The 15653-nt window shown below is 34.0% G+C and overlaps 2 protein-coding genes across 2 annotated transcripts; both read left to right on the top strand.

Annotated features, from left to right (window-relative positions):
• The first annotated feature begins 787 nt into the window (after positions 1-787).
• LOC140046257 (arylsulfatase A-like) lies at positions 788-3455 on the top strand. Its single transcript, XM_072090833.1, has 4 exons — positions 788-1074; positions 1179-1823; positions 2000-2252; positions 2702-3455. Exons 1-4 carry the CDS (start codon positions 839-841, stop codon positions 3263-3265), a joined length of 1698 nt encoding a protein of 565 aa, XP_071946934.1. The 5' UTR covers positions 788-838; the 3' UTR covers positions 3266-3455.
• A 2291-nt stretch (positions 3456-5746) lies between these two features.
• Positions 5747-12949, top strand: LOC140046256 (tubulin polyglutamylase TTLL11-like). The gene is made up of 6 exons (XM_072090831.1): positions 5747-6253; positions 8972-9071; positions 9595-10301; positions 10993-11204; positions 11866-12102; positions 12554-12949. Exons 1-6 carry the CDS (start codon positions 5846-5848, stop codon positions 12900-12902), a joined length of 2013 nt encoding a protein of 670 aa, XP_071946932.1. The 5' UTR covers positions 5747-5845; the 3' UTR covers positions 12903-12949.
• Positions 12950-15653: the final 2704 nt, after the last annotated feature.

Below are 15653 nucleotides of genomic sequence, written 5' to 3'. Positions count from 1 at the left end.
GATAGTAATCAATACTTAATGATAATAATCAATATTTTAATAATTGATATCGTAAAATACCATAAAGCACAAAACAATAAGGATAGGTTAGATAGGAAACTGAGGTTATATCAATAAGTGTTTAATGACCCATGTTTTAACAGGGAAGTCCCGGTTCTTTTTTCCAGTTAACGCCACTATTATGGAAGAGTATTGATGACTTCTAATAATAGCTTCATTGCTTTAACGTTAATGTATCATTTCTTTTCCTTCCTTACACTTTATATAAATGTATCTATTGATTAAACCAGTGTAGAAATAAGAAACAATAATAATAATAACAATAATACCAATAATAATAATAATAATAATAATAATCATAATAATAAAATAGTAACTTCTTATTTTATAATTTAACAGCGTTATTCAAAAAAGGAATTTGTAAATGTAAACATTTTAGGCCAACAACGTCGAAGTGTTTCGTGATTCTACCTAGTTTGACAAAAAAAAAAGTGTGCCCAAATATGGTGTTGATATGCCTAATATGGTACATATATGAGCTTTACGAATGTTGTTCGACTCTCTGCTATATTTCCTTTCACATTCGCCTTTTATAATAATATAACTATGTTTCGGCTCATGTAAAAATACCGGTAGACATAACAAAATTTTATTAAGACACTGTAGGCTAAGAAATATAATTTAATCGTTTGATAATAATACCCGCATAAATTATGCTGCAAATTATGCATATATATGTATGACGGTGTGGTGTTCACACTGTTTAAATCAGAAGGGATTGCAAGTTCATACGTACCTACAATACATATTAATGGAAGCTACGGTATAACATAGGACAATGTATATAAGAAGATGGTTTCCTGTATTATTTATATTATTAGTTGTAAAATGTAACATTTGTCGATCTCACAAAAAACCTAATATTGTCATATTTCTGGCCGATGACGTGGGCTATGGTGATCTACAGGCGACTGGAAACCCGATCTCGAATACTCCAAATATTGATATACTCTACCGAGATGGGTTGAAACTTACACAATTTTATAGTTCGGGTCCTGTTTGTACCCCATCCAGGTTTGTGAATTAAAATTAAATTTATTATTATTTAGCGATATCTAGTTGAAAAAAAAAGGTGTTGTGTTTTTGTTTTATTCGGTATAAATTACATTTTCTTTTAGAGCTGGCCTATTGACTGGTAGATATCCGGTACGGAGTGGTTTTTGGAACGCCCTGGATACACGGTCAGTGCTGCGCTTAAGTAGTCCGCTAGGGCTTCCTCACAACGAGACGACCATTGCCGAACTCGTAGCTGAACAGGGATACAAGTCTGCCCTTGTTGGCAAATGGCATCTTGGAGTTGGTCGTAACAGAGAGTTTCTGCCACGGCATCATGGATTTGACCATTATTTCGGTATTCCTGTCTCGCTTGACCTTTGCGGATGTCCAACTCTAATCTGTTTTCAACCAGATGTACCTTGTACCGTAGACTGTTTAGATACAGAAGTACCTTCTCCATTATTTCTAGAGGATGAGATCATTGAACAACCGGTGGATCTGTTTACACTCATTGAAAGACAAACCGCAGCCGCTAGAAGTTGGGTTACAGAGTTCAGTGAAGGTGGTAATCCGTTTTTACTTATGTACTGGTTTGTGCAACCTCATGTTCCACTTTTTCCTAGTCCAAGATTTTGTAATTCCACCTTAGGTGGATATTATACCGATTCCATAGCTGAAATGGATTGGCAGATTGGAGATATCATCAAAACATTAAAGGATATTGGGGAATTTGACAACACTTTGTTTCTATTCACATCCGACAACGGGTGAGTTGGTAATATTGAAATAGCTCATAACAACCATGACATATTAAATATTTTAATTAAATTTAATTTAAACTAAATAAAAGTATATACAGTATTTATACAATTGGAGGCGTCATCAGATCACAATTTAATTTTAAAAAAAAAGAAGATATTTTCACGATGTTGTTTTCTTTTAGGCCAAACAAAGATGCAGTTTTTGATGGTGGTTCATCTGGGCCACTTAGATGTGGAAAGGATACCACGTTTGAAGGCGCCACACGAGTACCGGGTGTGGTGTATTGGCCAAGTCGAATTGCTCCTGGTATATCTAGGGAAATTATCAGTCATCTAGATATATTTCCAACAATTGCAAATTTGATTGGGTCGTCAGTTGACAATATACAACTTGATGGTCATGACATCAGTGATGTGATTTTTAACAATGGAAAGGTAATTGAATAGCAAGCAAAAAGAGAGCGATCACCAGTTTATATCGTTAACCATGGTAGTGATAGTGGTGCAACGTAAGCGTGTTGACCAATGACAAGCGAGAGTTCAAATAATCCATCGCTTGTGATTAGTTAACTCACTCACGTTGCGTCACGTCCTTGTGTTGCGTCTCTAGTGGGAACCAAGCTGTATGCGTGATTTTTCAAATAGTTACCGTACGTTATGAATATACTGGTGTATAATCGGGTGCAAACGTTTACCCAGGTGTGTTAAATGTTTTCGAACTGAAATAATTATACCAAAGATTGTATTTATTTATTTAAATATTTGTTTAAGAGACCCTGATCCTGAACCTAAATTCTCAAAATAAGAGCATCAAGCCCATTTGCCGTTGCTTTGTGTTTCTTGTACTAAACAGCATAATTTGTTTAATGTTCATTTTTTTTCAGAGCCCAAGATCAGGTCTTATGATTTTCAATTCTACATACACAAGGCCATACGCCTACCGTTACCACCAGTACAAAGCACACAGCGCAACGCTTGCCGCTAGTAATTCGTCAAATACACATGCTTGTGACGGAGTTATACCGCTTACTAAGCACGATCGTGCGTTACTTTACAATCTGAACCTTGACCCAGGGGAACAGGTAAACATGGCGAACGACGAGGCGATGCATTCGATTTTAAATGACTTACATACGGCCAGATTACTAGAAGAGAGTGGCCTAACTGTTGGAGAGAGTGTATGGCAGGAGTCCGATATTAGTATACAACCGTGTTGTAACGAAGGATGTGAGCCGTTTCCAATGTGTTGCCAATGCGTTTCAAACTATACGAACGAGTTGTTTTCTTCTTCTCAACGCGTCACAAACGCGTCAAGTAGTCGTCGTAACTATGCCTGGCTGATTGCTCTTGTGGCAGTTGTAACTGCAATTTTATGTGGAGTAATGTTTTTATTTGTATCACGTCGTCTAAGGCAAAATCAAACAGAACATTATATTAATTTATCATAGGAAAAGTAGGCCTATGTTATTGTATTTGGGCATGCCTTCTGTATTTATGTATATATATATATGTCCAAAGGCAAATTACTGACAAAAAATGACAATGCTGTGGGTATCAGTGGCTGGATCTCAAATTAATTAATTAAATTTCAGTATATCACCGGGCGGTTTAGAATTAATGTTCTTTGCCTGCTGTGTTTATATAGGCCTATATATGGATATATATAATATAAGTCTGGAAAAGAAGTCTCTACAGGCTTGTTTCGTGAGTCGTGCTACTTACTCATCAGGAGACTATAATGAGAACAATCAATTACAACGTTGCTTATAAGCACATTTACTTGTATAATTAGCATTTACAGGTAATATATTTTGGAATGTAACAATGCCTTCTTTCTGTGTCGGCAGGCGGACACAAGTTCGTTACGTTTGTTTGAGTGAGTGGCCGAGCGGTTAAGACAGTGGAACCGTAATTACGTAGCCATAACATCGGCAGGGGTTCAAGGCTCACTCACTCGATGGTTCTGGTGGTAGAACGAGTCTTCTCAGATCAGGACTATAAACTGTAGGTCCAGTGTACACATCTAGCTCGTGTGCACTTTAAAGAACCTAGTACATCTTTCGAGACGAGTAGGGGGTTACCCCGGTGTATTAGTACATCACAGCTACTGATCACCAACTGGGCCCTCTGGGAGACCAGTCTTTGACTGAAGAGGTTACCCAGTATAAATATAAATTTCAATCAATCATGTCGATAATTCAGGGTGGCGCGCGGATGATAAATAATTTCTCTTTGAGGTAGAGATTGCATTTTTTGTTTGCGCTACTATATGCTTTAGTAGATGCGCCATGAGATTTAATAGTCTGTGTTGTTGTCCTTGAGTGTCCAAATGTTTACTGAGTTCAGTTGAGTTTCTAGAACGTGTATGACGGAATGACGAGGTGTGATTTCTGTATCGTGTTTTGAAATCATTTTAAGTGAGTCCGATATAAGTTTCCGAGGTGGATTTGTCTAGTCTTTGCGTGTAAGTGTGGCTTGGTATATTACAGATGTGGGCATGTGTCTTTCTGTCAGCAGTTGCATGTTTTGTTTTCTTGCGTGTTTTCCACGGATGTTGTTTTGGGCTGGTTGAGTATTCTCTTGTTGTGCCTGTCTATTAGGGGCCTATCTGTTTCATATTGTTCATACAGCTGTAGCTTATCTTGATGGTGTTTCGGTTGAAGATTTTCCTTAATTTGTTATCTTTTGGAAAATGTTTGTCCACTAGGGATGGGAATTTCTGTCCAATGTTTGTGCTGACGTTTTGGCTGAACGGTGGGTTGTATCATTTTTCGTCTTATCTTGGTTGCCGGTTCGTATTTTAGTGTGTGTGCTGGTATGGTATCCACTGTCGTTAAGGGCTTTCTGGTATACAGGGGCGGCTAAGTTGAATGAATTCTTGTCGGATGACAAGGACGAGAGTCGTTTGTTTATTCCTACGGGTATATTTTTTAGGATGATCGGTGGGTGGTTACTTTGTTGATGGATATACTGTAAAGTGGCGTGTGGTTTGGTGTAGGGCTGGTATGTGTTCCTCGCTAGGTTGAGTGTGACGTCTAAGAAGTTAATTCCACGATGTCGAAGCATATAAAGTTGTGTTGTTGTTTCTTGTCTATACTCTTGAACCATTCGATGACCGATGAGGTATTTTTCTATTGATTGATGCGATGTTTTGATGTAATGTTGCTGTTAATACGATCGAGTAAAGTTGTGTTATCTTGCCTGTCTCGGATTTGGTCGGGTTTATTAATCGGCAAGTAGGTTTGTTAGTGAAGTTCAGTTTGTGATCGTTGAGAATTCTGCGTATACATTATATAAGATATATGTATAGGCCTACTTTAAATATATCATATATTTTTGTGTGTTGCAGGATATTATTTGAGACACATTGATACCCGCATGTTGACTCACTAGCAAGACAACCATAACTCATGTATTAAATAAAAACACTATAAAATTGTCAAAACTGTAAGCGATATTATATTTCTTCATTAATTGTGGTGCTGGTTGTTGTAAATACAGGCGGTTCTTGATAATCACGTGTTCTATAGTTGATAGTTGATTATCAACGATTTAATTACTAGATCTCGTGCGCTCATTAGATATAATTATATGCCTATATTTATGCATGCGGACATTAAATTGTTATTTCTGAAACCTTTTAGCTTTCGGCTAAAATATTTTTTGTGGTGATTTCACCCACTTTAGCACTTTTCTTATATACATATATACAGGATTCAGCATTTGCAATAAATAAATAATATCAAAAATAAAATTATGTATACCATCTTTTGTGAGGAAATAAAATGAAAAAATAATTGTAGTTCCCGGTCAAACGAAACAACGTACATTTAAAAAAAAAAAAAGTTTTCATGGTATAATACTATAGATGGCGCTATTTAATATAATACAAAATCGATGCAAATCGATAACCTTCACACTATTGTGTGCTCAGGTGGTGTGGTGCGTCTTTCTTCATATCATTAATTAAAGTATTCTACTTTATTCATGAAAAAAATGTCGATTCCTGTTTAGTACTGGCGCACAAAATGTGTGCTGGAGTAACCATAAACAGGCTAGACAGAGCAGGGAGATGTACATCACTGGACAGAGCAACTTCTTCCAAACGCCGCCGTTATGGTGGTGGCCAGAGCCCAGGGCCTACTACTACTAGCCGAGGTCCACCAGGTCGATACCGCAAGACAAGCCACAGGATATGGGCTGAAGAAAGGCTATCGTCTTCGCTGCCAAATACAACCGAGTTTAGCCTGTGTAGTCGTGAACCGTTGCCGGACACTTGTCATCTAGTTTCAAGATTGACACTTGACCCCTGTCCTAATAAAGATAAAAAGAAACGTTCTAGGGGTAGACTTATTTCTGTTGACACATCAAAGGCGAAGTCGAATGCCGAAATTTTAAGAAAATGTTTTGATGACTTGGGGTGGCCATGGAGAGAGGTAAGAAGAATTTGTAAGTAAATCTTTTTCAGAATATAAAAAATTAATGCTTTATTAAGAAGGGGAAATTATTAATTTAACAGTACACCAGGCTGTATATAAATAAAATGACAGATGAAAGACTTAATTAATTGTTTAGACTTTTAATTAGTGTGCACCATCCAAATTAAAACTGCAACTTTTAAAAGTTAGAAAAATTGAAATATCACTAATTATTTAACTATTTTTACTGTTGAAATATTTCTTTTTTTTTTACATGAAAACAAATGCCAATTAAATTTTGTTAATTTTTAGATTAGTGTAAATATTCCTGTTTGTTAGGGTTACAGATCAGTGTGAAAAAGACTATTGTTACCTCACAAAGAACATCGTAGAATTGTCTACGAACTGCATTTTTCCGACCTTTAATTATGAAATGCGTGGGTTTAGCAGAGTATCTTGACCACCACTCATGACATGCTGGTGATATCCCTGCACTGTAATTATAGAACAATGTAGTGTGTATGTAATGACAATGTAGACTTCAGTGAATGGATTGTATTATTAATGTGCATAAGAATGCATAAAATATCCACTATAGCTTATCCGCAGGATATAACCTTATTTCATGTCCCAACATGAAAAGACCTTCCATCTGAAAAGGATGCTCTTATCGTATCCATTCTGAGCCACACCTTAAATCTTTAAGGTTTTTTTAGATTTTTTTTGCTCAAGCAGGACTGCATATCCGTCACTGTCAATCTCTTTAGGCAATTCAAGTCATGTTTAAATACAAATCTCAGCGGTTCCGTTTTTTTTGTTGGTTGGTTGTTGCGGTAAATAAATATAGCGGTCTTGGTTAAATAATAGAATCGGCTGTTTTCAGGCAAGTTGACAGGCTGCGAATCAAATTTGGAAGAACTAGACAGAAAAAGAGTTTAAAAAAATCAGAATTGTTTTAAATTTTAAACTGCCTGTATATCCAGTGCTATGGTAACCGTTCATAAGTACAAAAGGATTTTATTTACAGATGAATAAGTAACAAAAGAATTTCACACGGGCCGCTTGCATTTTATCAAGCTGTGTTACTGGTCAATCTTAAGCACCTGGCTTCAATAATAAGTTACGAATTGGACAAAAAGACTGAAATAGCACGGATTAGTCTAAATAAAGCAACATTTTGCATTCTATATATAATTAACCAGGATCCATTTTGCATATTCTGTAGGGATTCACCAATATTTCTTGCATGAAATTAGACAGATCTATATGTATAAACTATTAATAAAAATGTCATTTATTTTTGTATACATTAAATATGTGTACAGTATTCATGTGAATAAATTAATTATATAAGTTCTTGCAATGGTTAAACCATGTGTGAAATTTGCCTGTAATAAATGAATGTTATATTGTTGTTTAGGTGGTTTACATACTGTATGTATTATTATAATGATATTGTAGATATTAAGATAGTTCTTTCAAATTGTGGAAATTGTGAGGAAGAAATTGTGATATATAATATAACAGAACTAGGATTCAATTCAATTTCTTTATTTCTGCAAATGCCATCAAGGACTAATATCTGCTTAAACATACTACATCATACAAACATATACATATTTACATTTAAAATTGTTTTTATCATTACTATAGTTATGAATAAGAATGTTAAGAACATATTCTAAGTTTTGGTGATTTGGATGTAAATTCAGATTTATTATGTATAATGCAAAAACACAACATTGTAATTTATATCCATCTATTATGCAATTTTATATTTCATTGTATGTCAAATGTGCATAAAAATATGTTTGGAATTTGGAGTTTGTTCAAGTTGAAAAATACAAATATACAATTTTGTACAGTTTCATTTTAAAGATTAGTTTGAAAAATGAATAAGTTGTTAAAATAATTATTATTAAGTTAAAACGAAACGAAACAAAACTATCTCATCCAGATGGCAAAATATGCCATATACTGTACACTTTATTAGTAATTTTACTGGTATATTAGCCACCTTGCAAACTGAAAAGTCAATATGTGTGCAAAAATACCTTGAAAATAACAGGTTTAATCTCACAATGATGAGGGTAACCTCTGCAGTTAACTTGTAAAATTATATGAGCGAGTTAGATTGTCAAGCGGTTAAGACAGGGAGGTTATTTACCGGACATAAAGAGCTAAAAATACCGGCAAAGGTTCAGGGCTGACTTGTTCCTAGTTCTGGTGATGGAACGAATCTTCTTAGACTATATAAACCGTAGGTCTGGTGTACACAGTTATACTGTAACCTGTGTGCACATTAAAGAACCCAGTTCATTATTCAAGAAGAGTAGGGGGTTACTGCGGTGAACTAGTTCAAAATAGCCCCTGTATCAGGGGGATTACCGCCTATCTGATAGGACAGTGAATAATTTACTATTGGTAATCTTTAGCCACATGTGCCTAAAGACATGAACAAAAAAAAAATAAAATATTATAAATCATGCATGCCATAAAAATCGAAATTGTTTAAAAAAATGGCCGCGGTGTATATACTGTACAGCATAGAGTAGCATGGACTAAACGAGAAACATTCAGCACCCCACATACTGGCAACGACCTAAAGAAGAACTGAGAAATCTGGTAAATGATGATATATTATGCAATAGATCAAAATTCTTCAATATAAAAGAAAAAAAAACTTTTTAATTTGACATTTGAATGTAAAATGATGTTTTTTTTCACACTTTTAAGTACCGAACTGGACGACGAATCGGCTGTGATCTTTATTGGAACGCACTCAGCTTTAACGATAATGAAACCGTTCTTTCAGGCCAAGTCAATAAATTCCCAGGTTAGTCACAGTTTTTACACGTTTGTATTTAATTAATTTGCCGAGTTTCTATTGACTGTGTAAGAATATAACACGCTGTTTCTACATTAAGCAGTAGATGGCATTGGAGACGTTTTAGCATATTTTGAGTGATCGGCTATACTGTACGTCCACCGTCAATGTAGACTAAATATCCATTTTCCGTCTCTGCATGTATTTTCTTAATTAATTAAATTATTAATTTATTTTAACTTCTGCATCTGGCCAGTAGTTTAGTGTTTTAATTGCCCAGGAATTTAATTTACTGGCCATCCAAATTTTGTTTTAAAGATTAAAAATATACCAAATCTTTACCTCATGAAATTGTCTGTGAATTACTGGCCAGTGAACTTGTACTGATATTTGTTTGTATATTTTATTTCAACTTTATTTATAGAGGGTGACCCTTCCAGCTGAACCCGCAGGTCAGCTGATATCCAGGGGCCCTCTGATATAAATGTAAATATTTAGATGTAAATTTTCAGTTATTTCATTCATTTTCTAGGATTAATAGGACTTGTCAAAAAATCACAGCTCACAAAACTGCTGTACCAGATGAAACAACTCTTTCCAACGGAATTCAGCTTCTTTCCAACGTCTTGGATCATTCCGGATGAATATCACAAATTCTACCAAGACGTCATGAAGGCAAATGATGAGAACCCGAATTACAAACCAACATTTATCGTTAAACCGAGCGAGGGAAGCCAGGGAGACGGTATTTACTTAATCACAGATCCAAAATCTGTATCCATTCAGGGTAATATTCGTCAGTCTATCATACAAGAATATATTACCAGACCGTTGTTACTCGAAAAAACTAAATTTGATTTACGAGTTTACGTCTTACTGGCGTCGTTGAACCCGCTACGCATCTACATAAGTCAAGAAGGAATGGCTCGATTTTGTACTTTACATTACGAAGAACCGACCAATCAAAACCTAAACCAAGTATACATGCATCTCACTAACTACTCGCTAAACAAACACAGTATAAACTTTGTGCACACGGATAATCTTGATGGAGGTAGTAAACGAACTATGAAGAGCGTGTTGAGGACGCTAGACGAGAAGGGCGTGAACACGGATCAGTTATGGTGTAAAATTGAGGCAATTGTTGTGAAGACTATAACATCATTACTTCCAGACCTTAATGTATGTTATGAATTGGAGATTCCTGCAAAGAGGCCTGCTGGGCCATCTTGTTTTCAGGTGAGCATGTTTTGATTTTATTTCACTTTACTAATAACTGAAATAAAGTGGAAAAATTAAAGCATAGCAATGACAATAGGGAGCGTGATTTGCGACGTCCGAGAACCAACCAAACCTGTGTCGTGGTGAGGAGCACACACATCCCATAATCCATGCGCACAATGAACTACTGTAAAATGATGCGGTTGTTTGTTGCTTGATCACATTTTTTTTTTATAACCATATTTAATGAGGGTGATCCATCCAGCAATTGATGATCTTTAGGGACCCTCAGAGGTTCACAAGACAATATACAAAAGATGCTCTACATAAACAAAGTCTTTGGGAGTGGAGTTGTAATTTTGTCCTTAGAAAAATTTCCGACATGTGATGGCACTTGAACCCAGGATTGGTTGACTATTGTCAGTTATTAGATTAGGTTAGGCAAGCAACATCTTTTGCTTTGCAGTATTCTCATTTTGCTTTACTTTAAAATGTATTTATTTTTATTCAACAAATATATCTTATTGATCTTTTTCTGGACATAAAATCCAAAAATGTCACAGAATTACCATATTTTTCATTACCATTTGTCGCAAAGTAATAGTTGTTATGGCAACACCACACATTCTTCACAGTAAAACATTTAAACTTGATTAAATATTGATTTGTATATTATATGTACGTTTTCAATTTTAAAATTACTTCATAGATCCTTGGATTTGACATTCTGATTACCGAAGACTTGGAACCTATGCTATTAGAAGTAAACGCCAATCCCAGTCTGCGATTGGACTATGAGTATGAAGCGTCACCTGGTGTTGTAGAATCCGTTCCAAGTCCGGTGGACGAAGAGATTAAAATTCCACTAGTGACGGATACACTGAAGATTATTATGCCAGCGAATCGGTTGTCATCCGCAAGGTAAACATTACAACAGAATGATGAAATAACCACTAAAGCTCTGTCTATACTATCAAACTAGTTTGACAAAAAGTGTGATGCACCCAAATACGGTAGTGATATGCCCAAATATGGTAGTGATATACCCAAATATGGTAGTGATATATCCAAATATGGTAGTGATATATCCAAATATGGTAGTGATATGCCCAAATATGGTAGTGATATATCCAAATATGGTAGTGATATATCCAAATATTGCAGTGATATTACATCATCATGTCCATACATTAGCACATCACATAAAGTTTGATAGTGTAGACAGAGCTTAAGCCTAGTAAAACATATTAGAAATGTGTTTGTTGCGGAGAGGTAGGATTAGGATTTGGGGTTCAGCTTTATAGTGATTGTAAATTCTCGACAATTACAGATTGGATAAACTAAATCATGCCTTTATTTTATTTGAGGCTTAGGAATTGAAATTGAAACAGTTAGAATTGAACCCTGGTTCTAGGTCAGGATAGAACCAGCCACTAATTGTTGCCTTATTTAGCAACTGACCCTACCTACTATGTTAGCCCAGTAGACATTTACTTATCTTCTTATTCAAAATTTGCTTTAAATTACTGATTATTATGTAATATATTTAATAAAATTATAATAAATATATTTTCCGTTTTAGAAAAGCACTTGTTTCTCGAAGTTGTGAACACATTCCTTCAAGTAGAAGAGTTTTGGCAAAAGAGGAAGATCAAGAGGAACTGGTGTTGGATTGTTTAGAAGAAATATGGCCAAAAAAATACTCTGAAAAATATGAACATCTCCGACTGATAGAAAAAGTTGCAGGAATATTCCATTTATTTTTAGGAGTGCGCGAGTCACAGCATATGGGAGCCACTGGGTTCAGGAATTTTTGTCGGTGAGATCTTTTATTTATTAATTTGTTGCCATTGCGCAGTCATTTTTAGGCAGTATGTTGAAGACGCGCAAACTAACAAGTAAAGATAAAATATGTCACATTAAACATTATTGAAACAAAATAAACTGTAATTTATGAGGCATTCTAATTTTCTACTGGTACAGTATATGGATGCGTGATTGACAGGTAAATCATAAGGGTACTGTATGTGTAATCTTGCGTCGGATGTTTTGTTTTGGAAGTTGTTCACAACAATACAATACCATACTTTAAAAAAAATCAACTTGGACCTATTGAAGATATTTTATTATTATGAAATTAGAGATTATGTCAAAAATTACAGTTACATCAAAATACAGTTTCTTGTTAAAACCCAGTCTATATGTATAATGTAATGTAACAACTCGCTATTATCACATGATTAAATTATATTAACATTCATTTGTTACAGACGAGCTAAAGTCTGTATTGGAAGCCTAACAATGGCTTCCGTTGACATCATGTACATCGACATCGTACGAAGGTGGAACCTGGAGACTCCAGCTGGCACCGCTTGCGGAATGTGCTTTGGGGCGTTCCTCGAGGCATTCTTCATCCTAGCTCGCCGTCGGTTCCGATCAGAAGAAACCCTTGTTTGCAAAGTAAAATCCCTTGTAGATTTCTGTGAACTAAACATCAGTGAAGGTCCGCTTTGGCCTAGCCACAAGCCTAAGAAAGGGCTGAGTAAACGCTTAAAACAAAGCGTTGTGAAGGAAGAGAATCTGTATCGGTGGCCATGTACGCAAAATGATAATAACTAACAATGTTTTCTCAATTTAATGACAAAAATGTTACTGGAACACAATTGTTTCATACCAAAACATCCATCTCTCTTCTTTTTCTTTTTTTTAAATTTTGTATTGGAAGAAAGGGTAAAAATATACACATACACAATTATTGCAATACATTTAAAAAAAAAATTATGATTCCATCTTTGATGGATACACTGGGCATAATTCCATCTTTTCAATTTTATCTAGTTCTAAAAGTATTGTATTTAGGTGCATACAAGTGTCCACCATTTTAAATGTTTATGTGCAATATCTGATAGTAAAATACTCTTTTAAATTTGTTATTTATACGATTGTCATTTCTGAAAGGGTGCTGTTTTGTTGATTTTTCAATAATATAATACGAGCAAAGTGATTGTTGAAATTTTAAAATGCCAATTCTGCCGACTTCACACATTTTCACTGCAAAAATATGTCTGTTTATCAGAAACAATTTTAAAAGTTTTTATTTATTATCAAAATTATAACACACTGAAAATATTGGTATACGTAGATTAATATATAAGCAAAAATTGTTGTACGCCAACACAATTTGCTATATATGATTCCAAATTTATTAAAATTATTTATGATATGGTTATTAAATTATAACATTATTACTGTCATTTAACTTATCATATTATCAGTAAATACCGGGCATCCATAACTCTCCCAAGCGGACTTTTTCTTGAGGTCCAAAAAGGTCCCAAATCCTTAGTACTAGTCCATACTGCCTTGTTAACTTGAACCAAATGTAGTTAAATTACTCAATTTGAAATTGACTTGAAATAAGCAACTCTTAAGTAGTCTTTGTTTACTACAGTATCTAACAGCAAATAACCAAGTTTATTGTAACTTCAAATGCATTCATAGTATGCAAAAACATTTAGCTTTAAAAAGTATTTGAAAAATACACAATATTATATTTATTATATAAATATTATAGATGATATTATCGAATGTTTTTAAATGTTATAAATTAAATAGCAATATTTACAATAACTACAGTATATGAATTACTTATTCACAGTTTAAAAAACAGAAGAACCAATATAAAGTAAGGACACAAATATTGTCTTTATTATAAATTAGATATTTACATAATAGTTATATATGACCTTGTTTGCTTATAATTTAATGTTTTTATATATACAGTATATATATATGAGCCATCTTTGCTTATAATTTAATTTATTATAATAGTATATAAACCTTGTCTGGTCAATAATGAAAGGTTATTATTAATATAGTATTTAAATAGAAATTTTCTCTTAACTTAAATACTGCCATTGGTCCTGTATGACTACTATTCAGTTGTCCTATAAGCAACATACTCATGCATTTTTTATTACCTTTCCTCGTACCATAACCACTTCCACCCCCCTCATCGGTTCCTTTCTACCCCCTCCCCCGTAGATATTGGTCCTGTCATTAGTACCATAAGCTGCGTGCTAATTTATTTTCTATTACCCCTCCTCGTACCACTTGGCACCCCTTCATCGGTTCCTTTCTACCCCGCCCTCCTCGTAGATATTGGTCCTGTCCTTCTTTTATACCATAAGCTGCGTGCTCATTTACTTTCTATTACCCTCCTCATACCATAACCATTCCTCCCCCCCTCATCGATTTCTTTCTACCCCCTCATAGATATTGGTCCTATTATTCCTTTCCTCGTAGACATAGTCGTACTGTATTCATTTATAACAGAATGTATTTTTCTTGAAAATAATCTTGACTTCCTAGTACTTAATATATGCAAATTTTTAAAATATGGTTTAATAGAAACCATATTAAATGAATGTATTCTTATTTGATATGAATATCTAGATCATAATATGTACATCTAGATCATAATATGAACATCTAGATTATAATATGAACATCTAGATTATAATATGTGCATCTAGATTATAATATGTATATCTAGATCATAATATGAACATCTAGATTATAATATGAACATCTAGATTATAATATAAACATCTTGTTTATAATATAAACATCTTGTTTATAATATGTACATCTAGTTTATAATATGAACATCTAGATTATAATATGTACATCTAGTTTATAATATGAACATCTAGATTATAATATGAACATCTAGATTATAATATGAACATCTAGATTATAATATGTACATCTAGATTATAATATGAACATCTAGATTATAATATGTACATCTAGATTATAATGTGTACATCTAGATTATAATATGTACATCTAGATTATAATATGTACATCTAGATTATAATATATACAGTAGGTGCAGAGTTCACTGGATTGATTGATAATAACAGTGGCAGGGGGAGTGTGTACATTTTCTGTAAGCCCCTGATATAATCAATCAATAATTTATTCAATTTTGAATGTTACAGTAGATGTTCGTATAAGTATATTAATAATATCATACTCATTTTTATATCAACCCCAACCACTCTTCTGGATCCACCACTTGATAAGTAGTTGTTATTAGAATAATTGATCATTATTTATGCTAATTAGTTAATATTAGAGTATAAATACGTATATACGAAATGAATACAGTTTAATAATTTAGTTCATTATAGGAAAATACGAAATTAATTTATAATGTAATTAAAGGTGCAATTTTTATGGTAGCTACTAATGTGATTGTGACCACCTTAGAATATTATTTAAGATCGGGGAAGAGTGAAATTCTTCCCTGTTTAAAATAATATAATTTCCATTATTGATGATATTGTTTATTCTCTGCAAGAA

This window comes from Antedon mediterranea, chromosome 4 (genome assembly GCF_964355755.1).
Source record: "Antedon mediterranea chromosome 4, ecAntMedi1.1, whole genome shotgun sequence".
Classification (NCBI taxonomy): domain Eukaryota; kingdom Metazoa; phylum Echinodermata; class Crinoidea; order Comatulida; family Antedonidae; genus Antedon; species Antedon mediterranea.
The sequence above is the reverse complement of the archived record's forward strand: the minus strand, read 5'-3'. Positions and strand labels throughout refer to the sequence as shown.

Coding starts and splice junctions, on each gene's coding strand:
- LOC140046256 (XM_072090831.1), top strand. CDS start 5,846: ATGTGTGCTGGAGTAACCATAAACAGGCTAGACAGAGCAGGGAGATGT. Junction 6,254..8,971: donor TGGGGTGGCCATGGAGAGAG/GTAAGAAGAATT, acceptor CACACTTTTAAG/TACCGAACTGGACGACGAAT. Junction 11,205..11,865: donor AATCGGTTGTCATCCGCAAG/GTAAACATTACA, acceptor TTTCCGTTTTAG/AAAAGCACTTGTTTCTCGAA.
- LOC140046257 (XM_072090833.1), top strand. CDS start 839: ATGTATATAAGAAGATGGTTTCCTGTATTATTTATATTATTAGTTGTA. Junction 1,824..1,999: donor CTATTCACATCCGACAACGG/GTGAGTTGGTAA, acceptor GTTTTCTTTTAG/GCCAAACAAAGATGCAGTTT. Junction 2,253..2,701: donor TGATTTTTAACAATGGAAAG/GTAATTGAATAG, acceptor ATTTTTTTTCAG/AGCCCAAGATCAGGTCTTAT.